Source organism: Coloeus monedula (assembly GCF_965178545.1).
Source record: "Coloeus monedula genome assembly, chromosome: 1".
Classification (NCBI taxonomy): Eukaryota; Metazoa; Chordata; class Aves; order Passeriformes; family Corvidae; genus Coloeus; species Coloeus monedula.
This window is the reverse complement of record NC_138781.1, coordinates 93,580,510-93,606,979: the sequence shown is the minus strand read 5'-3', so window position 1 is coordinate 93,606,979 and position 26,470 is coordinate 93,580,510. Positions and strand designations below refer to the sequence as shown.

General features: G+C 44.0%; 1 protein-coding gene across 1 annotated transcript in view; it reads right to left on the bottom strand.

Annotated features, from left to right (window-relative positions):
- Positions 1–47: 47 nt before the first annotated feature.
- LOC309572123 (poly(rC)-binding protein 3-like) overlaps positions 48–26,470 on the bottom strand; it is a gene marked incomplete at its 3' end in the record, with an annotated part of 129,118 nt that continues 102,695 nt past the window's right edge. Inside the window, exons 6-13 of the mRNA XM_082280140.1 lie at positions 25,320–25,451; positions 22,467–22,595; positions 21,592–21,735; positions 16,825–16,866; positions 16,254–16,329; positions 14,399–14,451; positions 6,120–6,289; positions 48–396 (exon numbers count right to left, since the gene is read on the bottom strand). Coding sequence (XP_082136266.1) covers positions 48–396; positions 6,120–6,289; positions 14,399–14,451; positions 16,254–16,329; positions 16,825–16,866; positions 21,592–21,735; positions 22,467–22,595; positions 25,320–25,451 — 1,095 coding nt within the window. The remainder of the gene's footprint in view (positions 397–6,119; positions 6,290–14,398; positions 14,452–16,253; positions 16,330–16,824; positions 16,867–21,591; positions 21,736–22,466; positions 22,596–25,319; positions 25,452–26,470) is intronic.

Below are 26,470 nucleotides of genomic sequence, written 5' to 3'. Positions count from 1 at the left end.
ACAGACTCTTGGCAGAGCTGGCAAAGCTTGCATTGTGTCTCATCCCTTCAATATGGAGCAAACTTCTGGCGGTCAGATTTCTTAACCCCACTCGTCGAAGGAATTTTGGCAGTGTAAGCGGACAAACTCCCCGTGGCCCCCGCGGCGGCCGCGGCATTTAGTGCCAGGAGTGGGACAGTTTTCATGCCAAGCAGACTGGAGACAGGAACGGCATAGTGGGTGGTTGGCAGAGTTGGTAGGGGAGGGGGGGTACTGACGGTAGCGGCGGAGGCGGCCGCCAGCACGGCCATGGAGGTGGGGGTGGAGGTAGGGGTGGCAGACTGAGAGAGGTTCATGTTGAGGTCAACAGGGGTCGTGACGGAAGCGGTCTGGGTGCTGACTTTAGCCATCTCTAAGCTGCAAACGAAGAGAGGAAGAGGAACAAACAGGTTGGGAGGGTTCAGCCAGGGTGGTGGGGCCGGGAGAAGGAGGAAGAGGAGGAGGAGGAGGAAGGGAGGGAAGAAGGGAGGGAAGGACAGCAACCACGAAAGGGCAGGATCCAGGATTAGATCGGTGGACGAGGGGGACAGACGAGTGGGAGAGAGAAGGGGGAAGAGAGAGAAAAAAAGGGAAAATGAGGGTCAAAGGAGGAACATGTTATGTGTTAAAGAAGAGAAATAACAAAAGGGTTTTCCATGATTTGATGGGGAAAACATTACTGAGAGTCTAAAGTTCTTTCAGAACCGAAAAAAAAAAAAAGAGAAAAGAAGAGGGTATGGGGGTGTTGATAGTTCATTTTACATATGAAAAAAAGAAACCTAAGGAATGCAGGTAATGGCAAAAAGATGGAAAAAACAAAACTTAAAAGAAAACTTAAAATAACTATGAAGTTTACTCTCCAGCACTGATATGGTGAATTTTGCTTTTCAAAATCAGGGTATTTTTGAAAGGGGGACGCGGGGGGTTTTCGTAATTTTTTCAGTTTGTCAGTTTTGTGACATTAGTACCCTTTGTCATTTTGCTAGGATGAGAGGAGACTGAGCAACAATTTGCTGCTCCCATTTAAGGCATAAAGTTTTGGTTGTTTTGGTTTGGTTTTTATTTTAAGTGAGTTAGTTTTTCATTTCATTCACTGTGAGGTCAGTGTGCATTTTTCATATAAAACAAACCAGATTAGCCAGTGTGTTCACTTCGGTTTGTACTTTCTCCAGACTTTTTTTTTATATCACAACAAAATATTTATGCAATCTACTTAAAAGTAAATTAGTAAAAAGGAACACTGAAGAACACCCCGGCTTCCACAGCAGTGGTATCCTTTCTGAGCTTGCAGCAGTGGTTACAGTGAACATGACAAAGCTTTCCAGCTTACAGACAAGGTACTACACAGATACAGCAGACACATCCTCAGACAGCCCCCGCCAGCACCAGAAACTTCGAGACTGACCCAGCCTCCGAGCCCAAGGCAGTGATGGGCTCTTTGGAGGATGTAGGAATCAAACCACCTTCGCTTTAATCTAACGCCACCCATCAGCAGGCAAGATGAGTTTGGCCCATATATTCCTGTTTTTCTGTACATTTTTAGATATTAAAATACAGTAATTCCAAGGACAAAATGTTTTTTTCATATGCCAAGATTTTTTGCCTAGGTAAATCCTCCTTTTGCCCATTTGCTTGTTGCAGCTTGTGCACTGGCTTTTGGGTTGGCAAATAACACAAATACCAATTTCAGGATGCTTTTTGCAGGTGACCAGCAGGGAGCTATGGCAGCCTAGCATAGAAATAGGACTATGGGTTAGAAAACCTTTACTAGCTACAGTTATATGTGTATAGCAAGTTTGGGGTTGTCTTTTTGGCAACTACTAACTTGTCAGGCTCCTAGGCTTTCTCCTGAGGTGAGCTGAGGAGCTGTAGCAGCTCCTTGCTTCCAGAGTGAAGTGCCAGCAAGCTGCTGGCTGCCATGCAGAGGACTTGGTGCTTTCTTACCACACCCAGGGAGGCTTCCCAGCACAGGGTTTGTGCTGGTCCCTGTTGGGGACTGGGTGAGCAGGCTTGGAGAGCAGCTGTCACCAGGCTGCAGGCTGGGAGGGGAGCATGGTCACCGCACACAGGGCTTGGAAGAGCCTCACTTTTCCTCACCTTAGACACAGTTCTGAGAGTAACAGCCCCAAGGCTGTTCATAGCCAGAGAAAGGCAATGACCAGCACACTGCCTGCCTCCTGCAACGATGTAAGGATCAACCAGGGCTATGCAGGGAATGGGGACACTGGACTAGAGCTTCCCAAAGCACTGCTCCTGATGGTGAGTCTGAAGGGCACCTGAAGCAGGTCTGAGCTGGGGAGAGGAGTGTGTGGAGGAGAGAGGGAAATGCTTGAGCACTGAGCTCCTCTCTTCCCCACAAGAGGGCTCTTGGAGCATAAACACCTCGGCGGCTCTTGCTGGGAAGTTGGAAGGAGAGCATCTTCTGCGAGGAGCTGGGAGGGAAGGAGGGCGAGTGCATGAAATTCAGACTCCTTTGTGGGAGGTGAAATTTTGATTTTCCTGCTCTATAGTCTTTATCTGTCCTCATGGATGAGCAACTCTTAGCTTTTCTAAGCAGAGAGAAGTGCACCCTTGTGCTGTTGGTGTCTACTCACACAGAGGGATATATGTCAAGACCACTGAATCAGAGACTCAACTCCAGTGTACATCCTCGACTAGGGGGTGTAGGAGCTACATGTCATGCCCCACTATGTTTTGAAAAACTCAGTTTATACAGTTGGATTTTTTAGTATTACTCAGTATTATTCTGGGAGGGAGGCCCATAGCAAGGTATTGCAGGACTCAGTGTTTCAGTGACTCCAAATTTGCCTACTGTGCATTCAACAAAACCAAAAAAATCCTTACTGATATGGGGGGGTGTTTGAGCCTAAGCTTTTTTCTGCACCAGCATGGAGAACAGATCCCAAGGCCAAAATGCTGGTGTTGGTAGCAACCATTCAAACTCCCTGTCTCTGGTTTACTCACACAGGTACAACTGTAGCAGTAATTTGCCCTGTTTCCCATTTGTTACTGGTGGCAACACATATGGTGGGAGTTCATCAGGTCAGCTATCAGCTGCCCCATGGCAGTGGCAGTTTCCCAAACCAACTGTGGATGCAACAACATTGCATGTGGAAGTGGGCGAGGCAGCCTTCATACAAAATTTCATGGTGACAATCTGACACTGTCCCTTTGCAGACCTGCACCTTCCGAATACATACCCTGAAGGCCACATCCTGCATTACCCAAAACTGGTGAAAAGAAGAGAGCAGGTGTGGCTTTGGCAGTCCTGTTGTGTCTGTGAATGGACCTCACATAAAAAAATACCTTCAGGAAACTGCTCTGCAACAAGGAGCAAGTGCTGCCGGCTAAGTTCATTTATAATCCAAAGTCAGATATTACACAGGAAAACTAAAATGCAGTTCAATCTTAATAAAAGCTAGAAGATGGAACTGGGTAATGAAAATCTAGTTACTACAGTGGAGACCAGTTAAAGAGACAGAAGGTTTTACAGGAAAAAAGACATTTCTACTGCAAACAAGCTAAGACACACTCTATTCGTACAGAGGCCAGCGCTCGGGTAAGCAATACAGAATCAAACCAATACTTTAGAAAGATTTAAATCTGTCTTGATATTATATCAATATATTTATATATCTATAATTTAGAATATACTATGTACATATCCAACACCAGATTCCAATAAAAGTCTTAAAGCAAGCTGATAAATTATTCTATAGATAGCAACTTTGGCTGGAGGATAGCTTGAAGATACACGCAGTACATTTCAGGAATACTGTGGATAGGTAATTTGAGTTTTTTACATCTTACGTTGCTGAAAGACATTGGTTTATGCAGAAATACTGGCCCTGGAAACCGATTCCTGTGAACAATAGATATTGTAGGGGAGAAAAAGATCTACCTAATGCTGAATGCTTATATGGCTGTTATTTTTTCTAATTATTATTTTCACATACCAGACCACATTTTGGGCAGTCTCTTCCCCAAAGCTGTTTTATGCCACCGTCTTTAAAAGAGACGGCATCACTTGTGGCAGGTTTAGGAAGTGGCTCCCAGCACACAGAGGCAGCAGCAGCAGCAGCAGCAGCAGCAGCAGCAGCAGCCTGGCTCTGCACCACTGTCCTACCCGAGCACCTAAACCTCACTAGAGCAGACCTCCTGCCCGCCTCAGAGCTTCTCAGTTTTCCTCCTGTGTGACTGAACTCGCACTGCTGCTGTGGTGGCACCTGGCTGGACAGCAATGTCTCACGTGAAAGGAGAGGTCTGGAACAGTGCCACTTTTTAAAATGAAAAAGCCACCTTAATTGCCTATGTTACCTTACAGCTTAATTTATTATACATTACTTTAAGAGTCTTCATTTACAAATGAAGTCACTTCATCTAAATACAGTTCCAACACATGGTACATAATAATATATGATGGTTTATTGTAGATTATGGTAACAATTGACTTCTATCTAGAAATTTAACAGGAACAAAGAACTCTGTTTCTGGTTTCACAGGGTATAGATAGAGATTCATGGTATATGACTGCTGAGGAGTTTTCTTCTTTGCGAAAGTATGTTAAAAGACCTCATACAGATCCCATTCCATCAAAAGAACCATTAAACAGAATCAACAGAAGTGTGAAAGTTCACAGGCTTTTCTAAAGTGAGTCAAACAGTTTTGTTCACTAGAGTTTCTGTCTCTGGTGAGCAGCTCACTGCAACTCCATTAATAAGTGCATTATTCTATTTGCATGCTTTAGCTGTCTTGAAGATCTTAAATGGTTATCTTCCGAGATCCAGATGCATGCCATATGGTGTTTGTGCAACTAAAAATGAAGGGGTCTATTCTCGTCTCGATGTGTGGGGAATCCCTGAACACCAAGAGAAGAACATATCCTTAAGGGTTAAAGGAGGGAACACATTTTTATTTGATTACAGGGCTTACGGAAGTGACTTATATTTGCTACAAAGAATATAAATCAAAAGAGCTGTAGGTTGTTTTAAGGTTCTGGAAATGGCTTATCTTAGTTTTCACAGTGCCATCCCTATATATATCTTTCCCTAGGAAGCTGCTTTCATACTAAATTATAAAAAGCAGTATTTTTGCTTGCTATAACACAGAGCTGCACAAACATCCCGTTCCTCCACTCCAACCGTTACAGTGGTGCACTACAGAACCGGGATGGAGAGGAGGCTGGACCACAGGAAGCTGTAGGCCTGTGACTGCAGCCCCCACATAAATCACATACTTTGTACTACCTTAACAGCAAACATAGTTAAACACAAAGCTCGATTCATATCACAGTATTTTTGTGGGGGTAAAAAAGAAAAGAAAAGAAGCCGTAAAATACATAGCTACTCCCCCTCCCCCAAAATACATTGCCTCAGTCCAGCATTTACAAGTAGATCTAGGAGACAGCACTATATCCATTGCACTTTCTTCTCCATGTAATAGCAAATAAAAGTGGGATCAATTTTAATATTTTTCTAAATAATCATATAAAGACTGTTAGAGAGCTAAGCCATCACCGTGGCTTAGCTAAACAGCCAGTGCTTTCATTAATTCTGGGAATAAGAAGTGGAGAAGCAGTCTCACCCGGTCTCATTAGGGAATGCTTCTTACAGATTTGTGGTGCTGTCTCTGAAAAAGTAAATCCTGTGCCTCTTCAGCAACCTAATGTCAGTTTATCAACTCTGAGTGGCAATTTCCACTCGGTAAATTAGATCTGTTTTGCAATCTGTTTCACTATATTTGCCATTTAGGACAGTAAAATGGGTCTGTGAAAAGTATTTTCCTCTAAAGAATTTATGATTGTCATTTCATTTAATTTATCCACCGATATTTTAGGTGGATGCTAATGTGAGAATTCAGATTTTGCAGCTTTTGTCATTCAACATGTACCTGTAATTGCACCGGATTAAGCTCCTTTCTATATAAACCAACAGCAAACACAGGTTCTAATGATACAAGCTTTACAAACCATTAGGAATTAGGTAATACTACGCAAAATGGACACTGCAAAGCAACTTTCTGGATCTACCCAGGACAGACATTTGCTGGAGAGCAGACAGAGCAATCTCGCAGAAGCATGATCACTTACAAAGCCAACTTACCTTGCATTAATGAGGTACTGTGCTAAGCTGATGTTTGCAGGGGATCCTGTGATTGTAACTTGTCGTTCTGCCGAGCCTTCTGTGGCATTAGCAATCTTGATCTGCGCTCCTGACATCTGCCTGATTTCATTTATCTTACTGCCTTGTCTGCCAATAATGCAGCCTATTAACTGGAGCGGGACAAAGACTGAGATTAGTGCCACAGACACAAGCAAAAACCACTTAACTGCAATCTGTAGTATTGCTAAAAACATGGTTATGAGCAGCTCAGTAGCAAAAGAAGATTTCTGCTCTGCTGTTTGGAAGGAATCACTAGTGCAGTCTATTGGCTCTATGCTCATATGCCTCTAGATCCAGTTTTGCTGCTACATGGTTAAGTCAGTATCTTATTTCTGGTGTTTCAAGACTATTTCACTGTCTCCCATGGCAGAAAATGACAGCCTGCTGAGGTGCTGAGAAAAACAAACCACAGCCCCACCTGACTTGCCAGTGGCAGCAGCAAGCCAAGAGCAGCAGCTGGAAGTCAGGCTGACCATCCACAGCAGCTGAGTGTGGCTCTGCACCTTTCCAGAGCGCTGACTGCCCTACACCTCCCTGGGTACACATGGTTCTTGCTTGGCCAGGTACTGTGCATTAAAGTCAGTGGGATTTACAGCTGACTGCAGGCAGAAACAGGCATAGGAAGAGACTGAAATTTGTCTGCCTTCCTTTACAGAAACTTACCAAAACTCTTATTTTGTGAATAGAACTGAGCCTGAGCTCTGTGTGTGTGCATGTGTGTCCCAGGGTGTTGCTCCTCCAGCATGGGGAGCCCCCAGGAGCAAGTGGGCACCAAGCCAGCAGCTGAGGCTGAGATATTTTGGTTTCTGTAAGGGTGAGGAGGGGGATTTTGTTCTGTGTTAAGGAAGGATGGGTACTGAGAAGCTCAGCCATGGCCAGAAGGGGTAGAAAATGGAATTACTCTACAGGTCTGTTGATGCTGGGATAATGTTGCCAGTTTTGCAGAAGGATGTGCCAAGATAGAGAGACTGCCCTTACCCTCCCACCCTTCCTGCTGCTTCAGGCCCTGACGCCTGACCATCCTTTGTGGTGCTGTAGTACTTGGAGTAACTGGCCAGAAACAGATTCACATTGTCCAGACATTTTATCAAAAGAAGAAAATCTCCCAACGCAATCCTTGCTTCACACTCGGGGACAAACAAAAAGCCAAAGTGGATACCCAGGTAGCTGAAACAAAGACCAAGCTGTGACGAGCACAAGAGGAGCAACCACGAGGGGAAAAAATGGGGTGGCAGGAAATGCACACAGGGTTTCCCATCCTGCTACAACAGGGGGCCTTGCTGGCCTTATCCCACGGATCTCTCTTAGTGTGTGACTACACATGCCAGTGCAGAGGACTGATGTGAGCTTCTGGCCTGTCTGTGTGCACACCAGTGTGCCTGCACTGGCTACCTGTGGGCAGCACAGGGACCCCTAAGCCTCTGCTGCCGATGCCTCAATCTCTCTGGCCTCCATGGTCTGCAGGGAGTGAGGGTGGCGTAGGAGAGGAGAGCACCAGAGCACAGGCAGAGAAGGCACCTGCTGGGTCACTCAGGAAACTGCCACTTGTACATGCTGGGGGTCCTCCAGTGATGCCCAGCTTGTCATCCAGGTGGGTCAGTGCAAAGAATGTGCCATCTCCTAGCTGACTTTGAGTTAGGTAGTGAGGATTGAGTCCACACTGGTCAAGGACACTGGTGATGCTGGTGTCTGGAGGAGACGTTTGGTAACCTTTGGCCAGAAGCTCTCCAAAGTTACCCTTCACTGCTGTGACAACAGGCTGTTTGGACACCCTCTGCAAGCCATGACATGGGCTGTGGCTTGTGCAGAACACACTACTCCATCTGCCATGCAGGAAGGACAGCAGTGCTGGGGGCTGGGGCTCTCTCTGGGATGCCTTTCACGTTACGTGTTACTTACACTGAAATTTGAGCAGTACCTGAGTATTCAAGAGCTGATGTGTTGTTGAAGAAGTTCAAGGAACATTTGGTTTTGGGCATTTGGTTTAACATAAAGACACTTGCCTCAGATGTCTTGCTCTGAGATGAAGCCATGTCAAACTGCATCCAAACACCTCTGGCCCATTTGGGGAGAGAAGCCAAACCTACCACAGACTACCAAGCCTACTATACACTGTAGTCTAATACTACACTTACTAATAAATATAATCATCAGTGGCACAGGGTCCAGTTGGAGGCCTGTCATTTGTAGTGCCCTCCAAGGCTCAATACTGGGCCCAGTATTGCTTAACTTGTTCATCAGTGACTCAGATGAAGGGGCAGAGGCTTCCTCAGCAAGTTCCATGATGACACAAAGCTGTGAGGAGTGGCCAATACCCCAGAGAGCTGCACAGAGGGACCTCGACAGGGTGGAGAGATGGGCAGAGAGGAACCTTCGGAAATTCAACAAAGGTGGGGGCTGACCCTGGAAAGCAACTCCGTGGAGAAGGACCTGGAGGTCTTGGTGGACAACAAGGTGTCCATGAGCCAGGAGTGTGCCCTTGGGGCCTAGAAGGACAATGAGATCCTGGGGAGCATGAGGAATAAATAACACCGCCCCCACATCAAGTGAAGTCATCCTCCCCCTCTACTCAGCCCTGGTGAGGCCGTGTCTGGAGTGCTGTGTCCAGTTCTGGGCTCCTCAGGACAGGAGAGACAGAGAGTTCCTGAAGAAAGGCTGAGGGAACTTGGCCTGTCCAGCCTTGAGAAGAGACAACTGAGAGGGGACCTCATCAATGTCTGTGAGTATCTGAAGGAAGGGCACCAAGAGGGTGGATCCAGGCTCTGCTCAGTGGTGCTGAGCAGTAGGACAAGAGGCAATGGGCAAAAAATGATGCACAGGAAGTTCTACCTGAATAAGAGGAAGAACTGCTTTACTGTGGGGGTGACCGAGCACTGGAACAGGTTGCCAAAAGAGGGTGTGGAGTCTCCCTCACTGAAGATATTCACAAACCATCTGGATACAATCCTGTGCCATGTGCTCTAGGATGACCCTGCTGGAGCAGGGAGGGTGGACCAGATGACCCAATGTGGTCCCTTCAAACAGACCCATTCAGTGATTCTTTGCATACTTGTACTATAAGTATCTATCATACACATGTATGTACATACACACACACATAGTATGTACATGCATATATATTTTGACTCTCTCAAGACTTGGCTAGAAGAGCTCACATCAGATGTGCATCAAGCCCAGTAGTCTGTCTCTGACTGTGGCAGTAGCCCACCCTTACAAAAAAAAAACCAAACCCAAAAAAACCCCAGTGTGAGATACAAAATAAAGTTTCCACCAGTATTTCAAATTCCCACCTAAGGCTTACAGACCCTGTGAGCAGCAGCTGCTATCTCTGCTCCATAGCCCATCTGTTTGATAATTTCTTTATGAACCTGTTTCTCCTTTCGCTGTCCAAGGGCCATGGCAGTGACTTGCAGAGCTTGCTGATGTGTTGTGTCTAAGTATCACTATTTGGTTGTACACCCCAAAATTTCAGCTGATTCTTTATCTGTGAGCACCAGGTAAAAATGGTTCCCTTTCCACTTTCTCTACACCACCTCCATCTTCCCCTACCTCAATGTACCTCATTTCTCCTTGTGCCAAAAAACTCCAAACAAACCAACCCTAAAACACACGTTCTGCTTTTTGCCTTTTTCTAGCTTTACTCTGTTCTTCAGTAAAGTTCTGCTGGCACAAAGGGAAATAGGACTGGGTCAGGAGCTCTGGACTCTTAAAGGATGGGACTCAAAGATCTGCTATAATTCCTCCCACCCCAAACTCCTGATGTCGATAGTTTCTCCCAATATGCTATGGCATTTCTGGTTCAGGTACCTCTCTTCCATTTTTTTTATCTTCCCCATAATGCTAAATAGAAATTCTTTACATATATATATACACATATATATATAAAATTTTCCTGTAATGCTAAAGCACTGACAGAGTCTAATAAAAGAGTTCAATCCTGCAGAGCACTGACTGCCACAGGAAGTGGCATGGAGATTTTACACACAGGTAAAAAAGAATCAGCTTCCTTTCTTATAATGTAGTGCTTGTAAAAAGGGCCAGCAATTAGCCTCTGCAACTTGGTATCTGCTGTCAGGAGCAGAGGGGTTGACCACACCAGTCCACAGGTCTTCATGGTTCCCCCTGGCTCTCCGCTGCCAACACAGAGCAAGTCCATTTGCTTTGGCAAAGCCTCTGCATTAGCTGAGCAAGCAGGTGCTCGTCATGAATGAGACTCTTCAATCTCTTTTCAGAAAGATACAGGCTGAAACTCTTAATTTCAGGTTTGGGTTGGTTCGTTTTGTGTTTTTTAACCAGAAGGTCTGGGGCAGAGTACTCTATAGGGAGAAATATCTCCTGAGGCAGGATTACAGTTCTTTACAGACTTGCAGCAGGGCCTGGAAAAAGATGCTTAAATACTCTGCATCTCTTAAGACCAAAACAATAATAATGTTAAGAAATTTCCTTGCCATGACAATGCAAAATCTAGACTATAATGATGCACAGACTTTGCAATGAGCCATACAGAAAACAGAAAACATGTGGGCTGCTCTGAGAACATTTTGCACATGTAGGTCCCACTCATTTGCAGGGAAGTATTTAAGGCACCATAGGGAAATAAAGGCAGTTCTTCAAGTCTGCCATATCCATCTGGGATGGATTGACACTTCTGTTTCTACAGAGTACTGATCAGATTTACAGCTGCCTTAAAATGTTCTTGGTGCTTCCTGAGGGGTAAGTTGCTTTCCTGTTGCTTGTCCCTGTCTCTTTCACATAATGCAAAATATTGTTTTTAATGAGACAGATTTTTAAATTATTATTGGGTTTCTTCGTTTACTCTCAATGAACATTTTGGGCTATTGACTCATGAAATCTTAAGACATCTGTTATCTACACCCAAGGATGCTATGTCTTGTTTCTTTTAAGATTCTTTTAAGGACCTGTTTATGCCACTTTGTTCTGGGATTTAGGTGAAACACACTTCTACTGTATAACTTGGGCAGCAGTGGAAGGACAGACAAGATGCCAGCAAGGAAAGAAAGGCAACCAAATGCCCCTGTAAGAGGCTTTGATGAGCAAAATGAGATACTAGATAAGGACCAAAGTGAGTTCTGAGATGGACTGGGAAAAGTGTCCTCTCTGTTCTATTTTTGGAGTTACACAGAAGTTATGAAAAAACCTAGAAAGGCAAATCTTCTGAATTCATTATTTGGAGAGGAAGCCTCAGCTTTTAACATGTGGAAAATAACTTTCTGTGAAACGTATTTTTTTTTATTCTCCAGTATCTCTCTGTTATTGAGCAACAGGTTAACTGCCATTGTCAGCATATTGTATGAAGAAAGCAGCATGATGTTGTTACAGAAATTATTAATAACAAAAAATTCTGTCACTGCCTAAAATGCCAGAGGGAGTGAGGAAAATTTAATACGAAGCTACATAACTTGTAAATGGCTATTAATAGCTATCTGCTGTAGACTAGGCTAAACTCTCAGCTCCTTATTGTCTTTATATCTGATTTTTCTCCAGCAGATTCTTACTGAGGCTTTGGCTTTATGTGTTTATGATTATTCTGGTTTTAAAAGGTATGTTGTAGCACATGTAGATATACACTGGCTTCTCTGATAGCTGCAAAGCACGTAGGTATTTGCAAGTCCCATGGTCTTCTCATGCGTGCTGGACTTTTACACAGATAAGCACATATGATAAGAAAGCTGTGGAACTAATGCAATCCCTGGAGTTGGAGCAGGCAGGGGACAAACCATGTGCAGCTTCAGGGCTGCACTGCAGCTCCATGCCAGAGCCTGCAGCTTCCTTCACCTTCGGCCAGATAAACAATCACTGTCCCACACTGACAGATCGTCCATCAAAACTGGGACTAGGAGATGCTTATTGGGAAAGCAAAGTCAAATTGCCCATGCAGGCTTTGCTGCACAGCTGCTGCTGCCTCTCCCACCCTGACCTCCCTCCACACACAGCATCTGACTGATGGTGCTGGTGCCTTCCCACCCTCTCTGACTCATATCTCTCCATCTCCCCCATACCCTCATTTCTCTTTGAATCATTAAGGTTCTAAAAGACCTCTAAGATCACAGAGCCCAGTGATTAACCCAGCACCACCTAAACCAAGTTTTCAAGTATCACATCCACAATGTCCTTTTGAACACTTCCAGGCATGATGATTCCACCACTTCCCTGGACAGGCTGTTCCAATGTCTGACCAACCCTTCAGTGAAGAAATTTCTCCTAATATCCAATCTAAAGCTCCCCTGGTGCAACATCCTGAGGCCATTTCCTCTTTTCCTATCACTTACTTGGGAGACCAACCCCCACCTGCCTACAGTCTCCTTTCAAGCAGTTACAGAGAGCAATGAGGTCCCTCCTGAGCCTCCTCTCTCCAAGCTAAACACCCCCAGCTCCATCAGCAGCTCCTCATGGGACTTGTGCTCAGACCCTTTACCAGCTCCACTGCCCTTCTCTGGACTCGCTCCAGCACTTCAGTGTCTTTCCTCAACTGTGGGGCCCAAAACTGAACACAGGATTTGAGGTGCAGCTTCACCAGAGCCAAGCACGGAGGGACAATCACTGCCCTGATCCTGCTGGCCACTGTTGATAGAAAGAAATACATTTTTGGCACTGGGCTGCCTGGAGAGCAGCCCTAGTGCAGCTGTGATGGGGACATGGGACACTAGTATGCATGGTCACACTGGGAGACCCCAGGGAAGGCACCTGCAAAATTCCCGAGCAGCTCCTGATTGCTGATAGGACAAGAGCCCGTTCTTCCCTCTGCTCTGCAACCCTGGGTGTGCACACACAGACGGGAGCACAGAGAGCTCAGGCGGGCAGCGCCAACCTTCCGGTCCTCTACTGCACACCTTGACACCACAGAAACATAAGAACTCCCTCTCACCACCTGCAGAGCCTCTGCAGGCTCTTCCTAAGCCTAACCCCATTTTGGCCTCGGCTTTGCTCCTTTAGCAACAACAGCAAGAACACACCGTGTAGCCAGAAAAGCCTCCTGTGAGAGGCACCGCGCAGATTCGTGTTTGCTCTTCGCCAACAGTGCTGAGCTGAGCATTTCACACCTCATGGATGAGAAACTGATGGTTTTTAAAAATTTCTAGTGCACTACAGGACCCAGGCCCAACTTTCTCCCTCTCTTTCTCTGCTATGAGCCCTGAAAGAAAGTAAGTCAGAAGAGTGACCTTGGATTTACATCTCTGATGGCAAGAACAACATTTGCCTGAAAGTGAGATTAAGAAACTTGTGCTGTAAGGATAAAGAGGGTGCTCCTAAAAAATTCTCAACCTAAAATAAATTGGGTTGTAAAGCAGGAACTGATAAATCAGGAGGGCATTTTATATGTAACAGAAAGCTTAAGAAATCACAGCACTCACAACTCCACTTCTTTGTGATTCTATATCTTTTTCTTACTGTAAATCATCGCCACTGAGTTTAATAGGGCTTGCACAATATTGTAAATATCTCTTAAGTAATATAATTGCTATTTGTGATCCCACTCATGCTTGAAAGCTTTTTTTACTGGAGGGAAAAACTTCCATTTTCCAAGTGACTCATTTGTAATGAAAACTGAACAAAGACCCCAATCCTGTCTGCAATGAAATTGAATAAAAGGGGAAGGCATTTTTATGTGACGCCCAACATATCAGCTGGGCATTTTGAGTAGCTGTTTTAAGATTCAGCACCATGTTGCTCATGGACACTGGGCCTGTTGATCACAGATGACCCAGAGTTGCTGGAGCAGGAACATTTCTAGCCCTTGTTTTTTAAATAAACCCTTATACTGCACCTTTACCTATCCAAAGTAGCTTTTTTGCTCAGGAAAAATACAGTCTCAGGTAAGTGCAGGGTTCAGTGGAGATGGGCACAGAGGACTCCAGCCCAACACACAGCACAGGGCTGCACATTCTTCCACCCCCTCTGGCCCCTCTGATGAGAACACCCACGCCAGTGTCACCTGAGAGATGAATTTTGGGAACACAGGCTTATGTGAGGCCAGTGAAGCCCTGTGGAGCTGTCACCATGGGGCATGAGAGGGGAGAGTGATTCCTGCTGCTTCCATCCAGCATTTCACCAACCCCTCGCACCCCTCCCCACAGACTGAGTGCTGCACAGTTTATTCTGGGGCTGGTGCTTGCAGATCAGCCAAAGATTAGAGGTGTCCCCTCTGGTGGCAGAGGAGCGAGAGAAGAGAAAGAGATACGGACTATTGGTCCACTTACATCATTGGGAATAGTAAGTTCATGGGAACTGGTTGGAGTAGTGGCATCCAGTCCTATTCAGGGGACAGAGGGAAAATGTTACGCCAGCTGTTTGCAAGAAGGGCAAGACACAACAAATGAAATTTTAAAGAAGGACACATACAGAAAGGAGAGAAAAGAAAAAAGAGAAAAGAAAGGAGCAAAGAACAATAGAGAACTGCTAGTGAAACAGAAAAGAAAGCAAAGGATGCAAAACTCAGAGGGCTGGACTAATTTTAAATGAGTCTTATTTTAATTAACCTTTAACCCACCAAAGCAACAAATGTCACATGAGATTCCACAGAGTCATCATAAAAAGCTTCTAGAAAATGAAGGGTTTGCTCTAAAAATAGTCTCTGAAGCTTGTTCTAAACACATCAGTTGAGAAATTAACGGATGGCTGAAATTGGACCTGTCTACTAGGAGTTCTAGAACATGGAAAATTAAAGTGGATGTCAAATGAACAATTAGCAGAACAAAATACATATTTATGAAAAATAATTTAAAAAATTAAAATAAGGACGAAGGAATTAACCTAAGAAAATTTGGAAATTATATGTGGGATTAGTTGCTGAAGAAATGTTGGGAAGGGTAATTTTGGAAGGGAAATGGACAAAGTACTCTAAGCTGCATACATTTGTTTGTAAATTGGGTGGACAAAAGGAAATGCTCAGGAAAAATGGAATTACTGCTCTAACACACAGTAACACTACAGAAACATACATCTCACAAATATAACCAGGGAAAGATTAAGGAGCAGGATGTTAATGACAAGAAAAAGGAAAATACAAAGCTAGGAAAAGGCAATTTAGTATTACTTGTACATATTTTATCAGATACATCACGAAGAAACAAAAGTTTGTTTTGATGTCATGAATCTTTTCTCTTCTTTTCTCTTTTTTTGGTATTTATTGTATTATCTGAAAAGACATGCCAAAAATACTAATTTCCAACTAGAATACACGAAAAGTAAATATTCTGTAAAAAGTGACTCACCTACATTTTATGTTTACATTCAATTATGAGTTGCATAAGCTTATTTCACACTGATATCAAATAATCAAGTTGCTCACAGAATTTGTGATGTACGTGATAAAATGTTATTTGCCATACAAAGCATGTACCAGTAGAGATACACTTCTGTTCTGTGAAGTTTTTAGATGCTAAGCATGTATGTTGTGAAGCACAGTAAAAATGTTTATTTGCAGGGTTAAGTGACTTCTCACTCTTGAACCAAGAATCCAGCCTCAGTTTTATTAAGTATGGAGCAAAATTTAAGTCCTTAACTAAATTTCCATTGCATTTTGTAGCTATATCTGCATTATCTTGCAGGAAGTAAGGCACTTGTCCCAGCAGTGATGATTACAGATGCTCTCAAGACATATGGCTCTACAAGAATTCAACTTTCAGCATGCCGTAGTTTCTTTAACTGGTGTTTCTGTGCCAGGAGTACAAGCTGTTTTCCCATGTTTGCTTCTCTCTGATCCATGTTACCAAAGCATGGACAACAAGTTTGTCCAAGCACTTCCCTCGGAACCAACTGGTACATACTGTATGGTCCACAATAACTTTGAGAGGACTGAACAGAAGAAACTCAGGGCTTTTAGCCAAGGGCACAAATGAAGCAGTTGTGATTAATAAAAGTAACAAACAAAGCACGTTTTAGTAATGATGAAAGGAACTGTAACAGAGGTACGGGAGGGAAGAAGAGAGATTAATGTGTAAAAACAGAAGGATTGCTGGTCATTGACCACATTTATTATTAAAATGATGTAATGACCACAGGAAACAAAGCTGTTAAGAAGAAGGACATCCCCAGGGGGTCATGGGTACGTACCAGGGAAACCAGGGGTGGTCTGCCCAAGGGGAGTAAAGGGGGGATGCTGCATAGCCAACTGGTGAAGCTTGGTCAACTGCAGGGCAGGATGGGAAATTAGAACTAACCAATCAAATGGAATTATTTCAGAGCAGAGAAACCGTCTTACGTATTCTAAAACTGGATTAATTAAAATTATATTGAAAATAAAAGGTTTAATCATTCATTCTAATCTACCGTAGAGAAAAAAAAAACAAACTGGTTATAAATGACATCTCTACTGTTATTACATGTAATGGCTATTGTTAATATTAACTAATTATTGTAGAATTACATATTAAAAGAACTCAAATATATCACATGCAAAAAAGACCAAGATAACTGTCATTTGTTCCTGGGCCATTGTACTTTCTAGCAATTATTGCACAAGGTAGGAGATGCAGCTGGGCTAACACTTGGCTATACAGTGTGTTGGTCAGGAAAGGTGTCCTTAGGCCGTGTCTTTATTGCTAACTGTAGAAAGCAAATGCTGCCCAGAACAAATAAGAGGGAGAGGAACAAAAAGGGAGTAATTTACATGTGCTGGACTCACGTCTGGATGAGGGATGGCATACTGCCCCTGAATCGTGAACGCCTGGAAACAACAAGCACAGTTAAGACACAGGTTAGTCAGGTGGGACAAGCAGCATTCCTGTTCTCATTAGAAAAGCTTCTCCTGGCCCCCCACCCCAGCAAATGCCACCTGCATTGCTTTCCACGCTGAGTGAGGTTTAATTGTCTTGTGCTGCTTGATAATGCTCGGCATGGTGCAGAAAGGTCTCTGTCAGGCTGCCTGTGTACGCCCTGCAAGCAGAGGATGCCGAACGCCGCTGCCCAAGCTCTGATGATCTTGGCCCTCAGGACCTCTCTTTAGTCCAGCTCTCTCTGCCTGGAGAAGAGCTGAGGACACTGAGGGGGTCAAGGAGCACAGGGGGTGGTCACTTCCCCTCCTTGCTACTCCATCTGCCCAATGACACCAGTGCACGTAGGGAGATGCTGATGCCACAGCGGCAAGGGGCACAGTGAGGACAGACCTGCTCAGGGGATGCCCTGCCATCTCCTCTACCTCCAGACTGCCACATGTGTGCAGGGCCACACACCAGTCAGCTCTGAACCACCTCCTCTGGCTGCCAACAGCCACAGATGCCAAGTGCCAGCAACAGTGTGCCCTGGGGCACCTCCCGGAGTTCATGCCCAGGCTGCCGTGCCAGTGGGTACCTGAGCATGTGTGCTGATGGTAGCCTGTCCTGCAGTGCCTGGGCACAGGGCCAGCAGGTCAGTTTGGAGACAGGAGCATCATGGAGACCCCCAGCATGGTGGGTGGTCTCATCTTCCCCAACAAGCCAAATATCCTCCCTCCAAATCCAGCCACTCTGCACCACAAGAGCAGTGCAAGGGGTATAGTTTCTGGTGTCATTTCTGGCAGCGCTGGGGTGAGATGTGGGGGCACAGAAGCACATGAATGAGGAGGATATGGTGGCATGCCTGGCACCAGTTAGCACAGCCCTTTGTCCCTCCTGCTGGTCCTGTTCACGTCTCTGCAGCAGCCTACAAAAAACAAACTCCAGAGGGTTTATGATTTTCTATTATGTGTGAAAGGAATGGCACGCCAGAAAAATTTTAATGTGCTTGTGCTTAGACAGGCAGGAATGCAGAAAGACAAATTATAACATAAATATTTGTAGTGGGAGAATTATAAACAGGAACTGAGCTGATTAGCTTAGTTTGCAAAATGCTTATTTGACAAAAGGCCTTTAGAAAGTAATGAATCCTCTGCAAATGATAAAACAATCCATTTAATGGAGTTCAGATATTAAAACCTTTAATGTCTCAACTGCATGATGCACATTTCTGCAGCAGAATTCCCCTTCTGGAGAAGAAACATTTCATTTAGTTTTTGAATTAATTACAAAGCCAGGCCATAATCTGGCAACCATCATGCACAAGAGCAGTTTTCAGGGAGAAGTGTGTGCACCAGGCTCAATGGGAGGTTCATGGGCCAACGTATTCACGTGCATCTATAGGGGATGGGCATCACTCATGGGTTATATACCACAAGAAAAGGTTTCAGTCCACAGAAACAAATGATTGCCCCCATCAGGGGGTCTAAAGGAAACATGTATTCAAGCAAGCAAAACTTGTTTAACTGTGTTACCAAATGAGGACAAACTGAGTGGGGGCTCTGTGCTCAGCCAAGCGCAGGAGCACCTTCAGAGAGGTTACAGCGGGTCCACGAGCAAACAGTGGGTTTGGAAACCACGCTTTGGTGTCTGAACCTCTGTGCTGGATCACAGGTGTCCTTTCTGGTCTCAGCCATACTTCAAACCCAGCTGAGAGCATCTTTTAATGGCTTTTTCCAAGCAGTGGTCTGCAAACCAGCAGGAATCCATCACAAAAAAGTCACCAGAAAACCTAACAGAAGTCACCCCTTCCCTCATCATGCTGCTCCCTCATCCTTCCGTGTATACATACGAGGAAGCAAACAAACTGGAGAAGTAACAAAAATAACAAACATTCAGTGCTCGGACCAGGTTTACTTGGTTGCTTGGTAGTCCACAAAAACCAACAAATCAGAATAGAGAAGATGGGCCTTGAATTTTCTTTCAAAAAAAAATGAGAGAGGTTTTAATTTCTTAGGCTGCCAAAAGATCATTTGATTGATTTAGCTTGAAAAAACAGTCTCTGTCTGCTTTACCCCTTCTCAGGGAAACCATGTAGTTTTGGGACTGAGGGCTGGGGCTTGCTAAGCACAAGCCTGATTAGAGGCTACTGAGACATCTGTCCTGTAATGTTCCACTGAGCACATGGGCTATGGATCTGCTTCCATCAAAGTCAAGGGCAACTTTCCTACTGACCTAAGTAACAGCAGGGATGACCTGGTCTGCACATCTCCCTCAATTTAGACCATCCTACTGGTAAGAGACACAAAGCAAAGCTGCACCCTCTGAGTACCCATTTAAACACCAATGTAGCACACGGGGTAGAAATTTCCAATTTAACCACCGCACATGCTAAGTAACAGGGGCAGAGGAGAGCAGTGTTCCGTTTCCTTTTAGTTTTGTTATACAATGCAGTATCGAAGAAGCACAAGAGAATTAAAAGCAATACTTAAAGTGGAAGAACCCCAACTTTTATGGGAAACTAGAGATTATATTTTGCTAATGTTACTTATTTTACTAAGTGTTAAAAAACCAAAATCCTTTCAAGACAGCCATGATGTAATTTAGAAGAGAAAAATAACTTCTGATAGCTTAGCTGAAAGGTTGAATGGAATTAACAGTGCTGATAAAATTTTATTTTTGGTATTAATTTCCACTTATAAAGCCTGGTTAAAGTGTCTTTCCATACTGGTGTCCAAACACACCTTAATCATTTTCTTAAAAAGTCTGCTTAGTCAGAGCGCACAGAAATTCAAAGCACACAGAAGGTGTCTGCCTCTTACACTCTTTCTCACATCAACATGGTTGCATTAGAAAAGTGAGAACACTTTTTTTAACTGATAAAACTGAAGATGCCAAGAGCTATTAGACCTGAAAATAGGACACATTCAATTATTTATACAAACTGCTCAGCACCCTCTAGCAAACAGTTTCAATACTTTTGACTGATGACATACAGAGATGGTCTTTGAAGGCAGTGGCAATTACAACACTGGCAGAATGGGCTGCTGTGTATATATATACACATACACATTTCTTAAAGGAAAGCACTGCAGTGTAGACTTATGGAGTAAATTATTCTGAACTTTCAGTCATAGACCAGTTTCTGGCACATTATTTTACATTTCGATTCAGCTTTGCTCACTAAAGAAGCAGATTTCTTATTTTGACCACAAGTAAGAGTAGTAGGCTCGAGCATGATGAAAGCTACTACATCCAGGTTATGAAAATCTGGATATACATCAGAATTAATCATTACAGAGTAGAAGGTAAAACTCTGAGACAAAAAAAAATCAGAGAAAGTTCATGATAAGGGCTGTAAGAAGCATTTTGGCATATGCTTGAGAAGTGCAGGAGCTTCCTTATACACCAGCAGATTGTGGTGGCACAGGTCATCACACCAACAATGCTAGCAGCACCTTGGGCCCTCAGCCCCACCAGGAACTCCATGTTCAGCTTCTCATACCATCTCCAAATTGCCTGAGGTGGGACACAGTCTGTGCCATCAGCCCACACCCTGTGACAGGGTGATGACCTGGGATGGGCTGATGTGGAGGGAGGGGGCAGCTGCCTGCAGATGTTCCACCATGCATGTGAGTAATTGGGTAACTGCTTAAAAAGGGGCCTTGGCATCACCTTGGGGAAAAGATTTGGCTGGGTGGGGGTGCCTTACTGCCAGAGAGGCTTTACACATGTTAATCCTCACTAGAGAGATGTCTGCCTTCTTCTGGGCTGGGTTTATGGGGTCAATTTCCCCTTGAGTTGGGCATGGCTTGCAGTAAGTATCTCACTCCTCCACCACTGCTCGTAGCCTGGTGGCTACACAGGTCCCCTTGTGACCCTCCCAGGGTGTTTTTAGGGTATTTATCAGCTGTGTTCATCACTGGCTCTTCGGTGAAAGCTGAATTCCCCCTGCAGTGGATGGTGACAGAGCATTCCTGCTATGCCTCTGCCACATGCTGCAGACCCATTTCAGACATTACTAAAAGACACAGAAGAACCACATTGCACGTGGGTTTTTAAAGGCAGATGAGAACCCTGCCTGATATAGCTTAAGGTGAAGGGGGAATCATCAAAACTTCCTTACATAAAAAAGAAACAGGAATGCTGTTCTTGTGTTATCAATCAGGCTGTTCCAAGCCACGGTTGGGAAGGTCTTCACTTGCATGTAAGTAGTTCCAGCCACCTCGGAATTCCATTGCTACTTGGTCCCGGGGGACTGCAAGCAGTGGAAATTACGTGTGTGTAAATCCTTACTTTAAAACGCACTATTTGGTCCCAAAAAGTATAAAAACTATGAGAGAAAAATTATGCTTTTCATGAGCAGAAATGTCCTGCTGTTTCACCATCTCTGAAAATTGACAAAACCGCTTATACTGCTAGTGAAGCTGCAAGTTAAGAAAAAAACCCCCAACCGCTATGATAAGCAGGGCTGCCCCACTCAATGAGCTCCTGATCTGGACACCTCTCAATCTGCAGAAGGGCAAACTTTTCTTAATTACAGAAGTTAATGTCAAATCTTGGTAAAATAACAGATGGTCACAATTTTGTGTAAAGTTTACAATGCAGTGTTCTCCTGTCCTGCAAACTGTAAGCACACAAAGTTGACAAAGCACACCAATACTATACCAGGCAAGAAAGAGTAAAAGTTGAAAACTAACAGGCGCTGGCTGAGGCTGGGCCAGGACGGTGTGGTTTCCAGCTGAAGCCAAAATGGTGTCTGCTCTTACCTGGCCACCTGCAAAAATGATAGGTGCAGAGGCAGGTTTGGGACGGTAGGGGATGGTGGCACCTTTGGGTGGGGACTGCAGACAAAAACACAAAGCAGTCAAAATGCAGAATGAAGCAGAGCTTGTATTAAAAAGATGACTCTTTATCTTGGTCACCTCAGACAACAAGGCATGCAGATAACCCAGTCCAGCCCCCCCTGCCCTCCACCCCATCAGACCAAAAGCACGCTAGAGGCCTCCTGTCTGGGCTTTTGGGGGAGGAACTGAGGACCCGTCTGCACAGCCAGAACAGGCAATAGTGACACCTGTGGATTCATTAGTGCCGCTGTCAGATGAAGTTAGGAAGCTTCATCAAGCATGCTAAGGCATTTCCAACAAAGGTTAAAATGCCCAGATTTTTATATAAATTTATTTTCCATCATTTAATCTAAGGGCTAAAAAAGTGCCATCAAAATGAAACTTTATGGCCTTATGCAATGGCCTGACCCTAAGGAAGCAAAAAATCCTGGCTGGTCAGAATTTTCTGCCCTATACTGCATCAGAATAAAGTGTGTTTCTGTCATAATGACTGAAGATCCGTGCTGGACCTGGTTGTAGTTTGACAATGTCATGACAGCCTTTGATTGCTCAACCCTGCTGTGAGAGGCTCTCAAATGCCAGGAAAAGCAGAGTCTAGCAGAGCCTCTGGAAATCCCTGGCACGGGAAGGGCAGACAGCACCCCAGGGGAACCCATGGCAACTGACAATTATTAATAATGTGTTTGAGCATCTCCTGGTGAGAAGGGACATGCTGGACGCCCGCTTACCTCCAGCATCACCACGCAGATCTGCTTCACACACTGGATGATGGCGTCGGGAGTGCCGGATATGGTCACCGCGCGCTCCGTCGAGTTGGGCAGCATGTCCCCTGCCACCTGCACCTGGGCTCCTGTGGACTTCAGCAGAGACACAGCGAACACACTGTCACTGCCAGGCAGGCAATGGCACCTCTCCAGACATTCCCTGACGCGATGGAGTGGGATGTACCCCTGAACATTTTGTCTTTTCTTTGCTGGATATCTGATGGAGCACACATGGAAACTCCTACCGCAGACATGGATTTGCCTGTTCAAGCCAGTTTGCCAACACTACCACCCTAGGGTGGTTAGTCCTCAGTAACTGTCAGTGAATCAAACTGCGACCTGAATTTCAGGAGAAGCATTTTAACCCTCTCAAAGACAGACAGTTGCAATACCGACTAAAAAGTGAAAAGGGTGAAATGAAGTACTCTCCAATAACAAAAAAATAAAAGGAAAAAAAGCCCAGTAATTGAAGAAGGTTGGCTAATCAAACGAGTCACTCTTTAATCTACTGATAGATGGCTCTTTAATCTACTGATGGCTGACTTGTGTCTCTTGTTGAAATTTGGCGCTGTCTTATACTATATAGTACAGAAGCACTTCTAAATCATAGTTAGTGTTGATTGAATATATGCATATCATCAACTTTTAGCTCATTAATGAACCCAAGAAGGTAATGAGCCTTGGGGGGTTTTCTGCTCTGTTTTTTAAATTTGATCTTGGTACTAGTGTGTCCTAGTTAAAAAAAACCCCAAACAAAACAAAGAAAGAAGAAAATACAGGAGGCCCAAACAACCCGTGACATTATTATACAAATATGGAAGACCTTTTCAGTCAACAGAGAAAATCCCAGGCATCTGATGTTGACTAAGCTCTTTAAAATACTGCACAGAAGATCTATTCCTGACTGTTATTGCAATGCAGTATTTGGGCTTTAAAAAAAGTATTTTCAGTAACGATTGACTTTGTGTCAGTCAGCAAGGAGTTAATTTGTTTTCCTGCTGGTTATACACAACACACATTATCCTTCTTTCCAAAGACTGATTAATGTACTGATTGCATCTTCTGTTCACTAGTGCTGTTTAAGGCCAAAGTATCAATTCCATGATCTATAACAGACTTTGGAATTTCACCGTAATTTGATCAGTCCCCTGTGCTTTTCTTTTCTTTTTTTTTATAATCTTATCTCAAAAATAGTACTGCAACCCTACATGTTGTTCCTGGGTGCATGACTGAACACAAAAGACCATCCATCCCTTTTGCAACTTCTCAGTGTGTTGTGTGATGATGAAATTAGACCACACCTTGGGCTGGATGCTCCTCATTTTCCCCCTCTTTTCCCGGTATTTGCTTTTTAACATACATTCCTGGGTATCTGTACATCCAGCACAAAAGACTGCCAAATACCAGAGTCATTTATGCATTTACTTGCAGTGCTAATCTTTTTTGTTCTCTGACTTTGGTCATATATCAGTAGCAAGAAGTGAGTAAGATTTTGTCCATTACCTTTATACTTAGGAAGATGCGCAGTGTGACTTCTCGCCACACTAGCCTTATCAAAACACCTATTTGGCCAAACACTATCCTTTTACTTCCTTGTACCAGCTAGAGGCAACTGCTTCTGAAACTATGCTCACCAGGATAATCACCTCAGTCATTTCATTTAACCAACAGACCAATCTCACTTTTAAAATCCTATATCCTGAGCACATTCTCACAGTGCTCCAAATGAAGTTACCAATATTTAATATAAAATCCAAAGTATGGACAGCTATAAAAACTAGAGCTAAGCACTCACCAGTACACAGTTCACATTCATGCCTGCTCCTATTTTAACACAACTAAGAAATCAACTTAAAAGCTCCATAAAACCTACTCTCTTGAATCCACAGTTTAGATTAAAAAAAGGAAGTTTCAACTTTGTAGAGCCTGTTTTGACACAGGGAAATCAAAAAAAATGGATCAACATGTTATCTTAGTATTCAACACTTCATCCCATGCTGGAATGAATTCAAATTTAGAAGGAATATTGTCACTTCCTCCAGGATAACAATCCATTTTTCTGAAATGTCCTGTTCAGATTTTCTCCACATAACTGAGCATGTACCTGATTTTCTTGTATGAGTGATTACAAACACCAGATCCTTGGCTTGGCATGTGCTATATTGTTACAGTCATGCATAGAAGAGTTAAAACAGGCAGTGTATGGTACCTTTTGCATTTTTTGGTTAGACAAAAAAGTGGCTGCTAGCACAATGAATGAATACCTCTTGCTAAAGTCCGGACTAAATCTATATTCTGCATGTGTTTGGAATGTATCAAGTCAGGTCACCAGTGGCCCAGTGACATTAAGAAGAAACAGGGAAGGAGCATGAAAATCACACTTTTCTAGAAAGCAGATCTACTAGCCTGGAATCCCCAGTGCTGCTTGGGCTTTTCTCTGACTGTAAGGGTGGTAACTAATTTGGAAATGGCTGCACCTCTTTGACTTGGGGTCACTTGAGTTATTGTTGGGCAGGGGTCTGTGCGCAAAGAGAAACTCGAAGAGCCATTTGTCACTGTTGCTTTGCTTAATTGTGCATGAAAGACTTTATACATTATAAAGCTGTTTGTCTATTTCACACATGGTCTTCAGTGTCAAGGAAAGTACAAGTCCAGCTGTGCTGGATTCCCTGCTTCTCCCAGAGCAAGGCTTTTCCAGGTTTTTCAGTTGACACATGCTCATGTTGGTGTGATCAGCAAAGTGCAGTGGGTGATGCTGGCAGGGCACACTGCAGCAGGATGCTAGCCAGTGTCCCCAGCACACATCCCAAGACTTACCTCCCTGATTTCTTTGATTTTGGAACCTCCTTTTCCTATAAGGGATCCACACTGACTTGCTGGGACAACGAGCCGCAGTGTTACGGGCGGTTTGCTTGTCACCGTGCTGTTTGTCATCGAAGCGTTTATGTCCTGTAATCACAATGTCAGCAAGTATTAGCGGGGGATTTGTCACTCCTGGTGAGCACTGAAGGGCTCAGAGCAAATGCCCAGGCTGTCTGTGGAGACCTAGGGAGTGTGCAAGCAGCTTGTTTTTGTGGTAAGGAAAGCCCATCACAGCTCTGCCGGTGATACACCGTAAGCATGAAGTGGCTCGTGCCAGAGGAGCCCTTCGGATGTCCAGCATTGCAAGATCCATGCTGTGGGACCAGAGGGCAGGACTAGGAGGAGGAGGTGGTGTCTGCCATTAGACCAGCCAAAACATGTGGGAAAGGCAAAGAGGCTTTTGGATTCACAGGCTTCCAAAACCTGTTTTGGTGTCTTTTTCACCACCTTAGTTAGAACATCTACACTGTATAATACGTCTCTACGTTTCACACATTTCTTCCCAGATTTGATTCAAAGGAAAACGGTTAAAAAAAGGAATGACAAAGAACCTGTGAATAATCTGAAGCAGAGAAAATCAGATTATTTTGATAAGTGTTTTGCTGCCCTCTAGATTTAATTTCTCTTTTGTAGCAGGTCCATAAATATTTGTAGCACTACACAATTTCTAAAATCTTTTCCATCATGGTTATGGAACCAGAGTACAAAAAGCTCAGCAGAGCAGCAATTGCCTGTGTTCAGGTAATGTAACATATATCCGTGGATCCCACTATCCAATGAGACTACACTACACACTCCCCTAAGCAGTTCAATATACTACTTGTTGCAAGGTTTATATTGTTTTAAATATATTTTGTTTGTTCAAAATCTTGTAGGCAAGACAAAACAATCCCGCTAAAGACTTCATCACAAAAGAAAAGATAAAGCTTATCTTCCCACTGATCAGTGGGATGCTTTGAGGGAACTTAGGATCAAAAAATAAAAAGCCACAAGCTGCACTGCAGCTGTTCAACAACTCATGAGAATCTCAGAGCGTTTTGGTAACACTACCTATGAATTGGGAAGACTCTCCTCCATCTGTGAGGTGGCACAGCACAGCTATTATA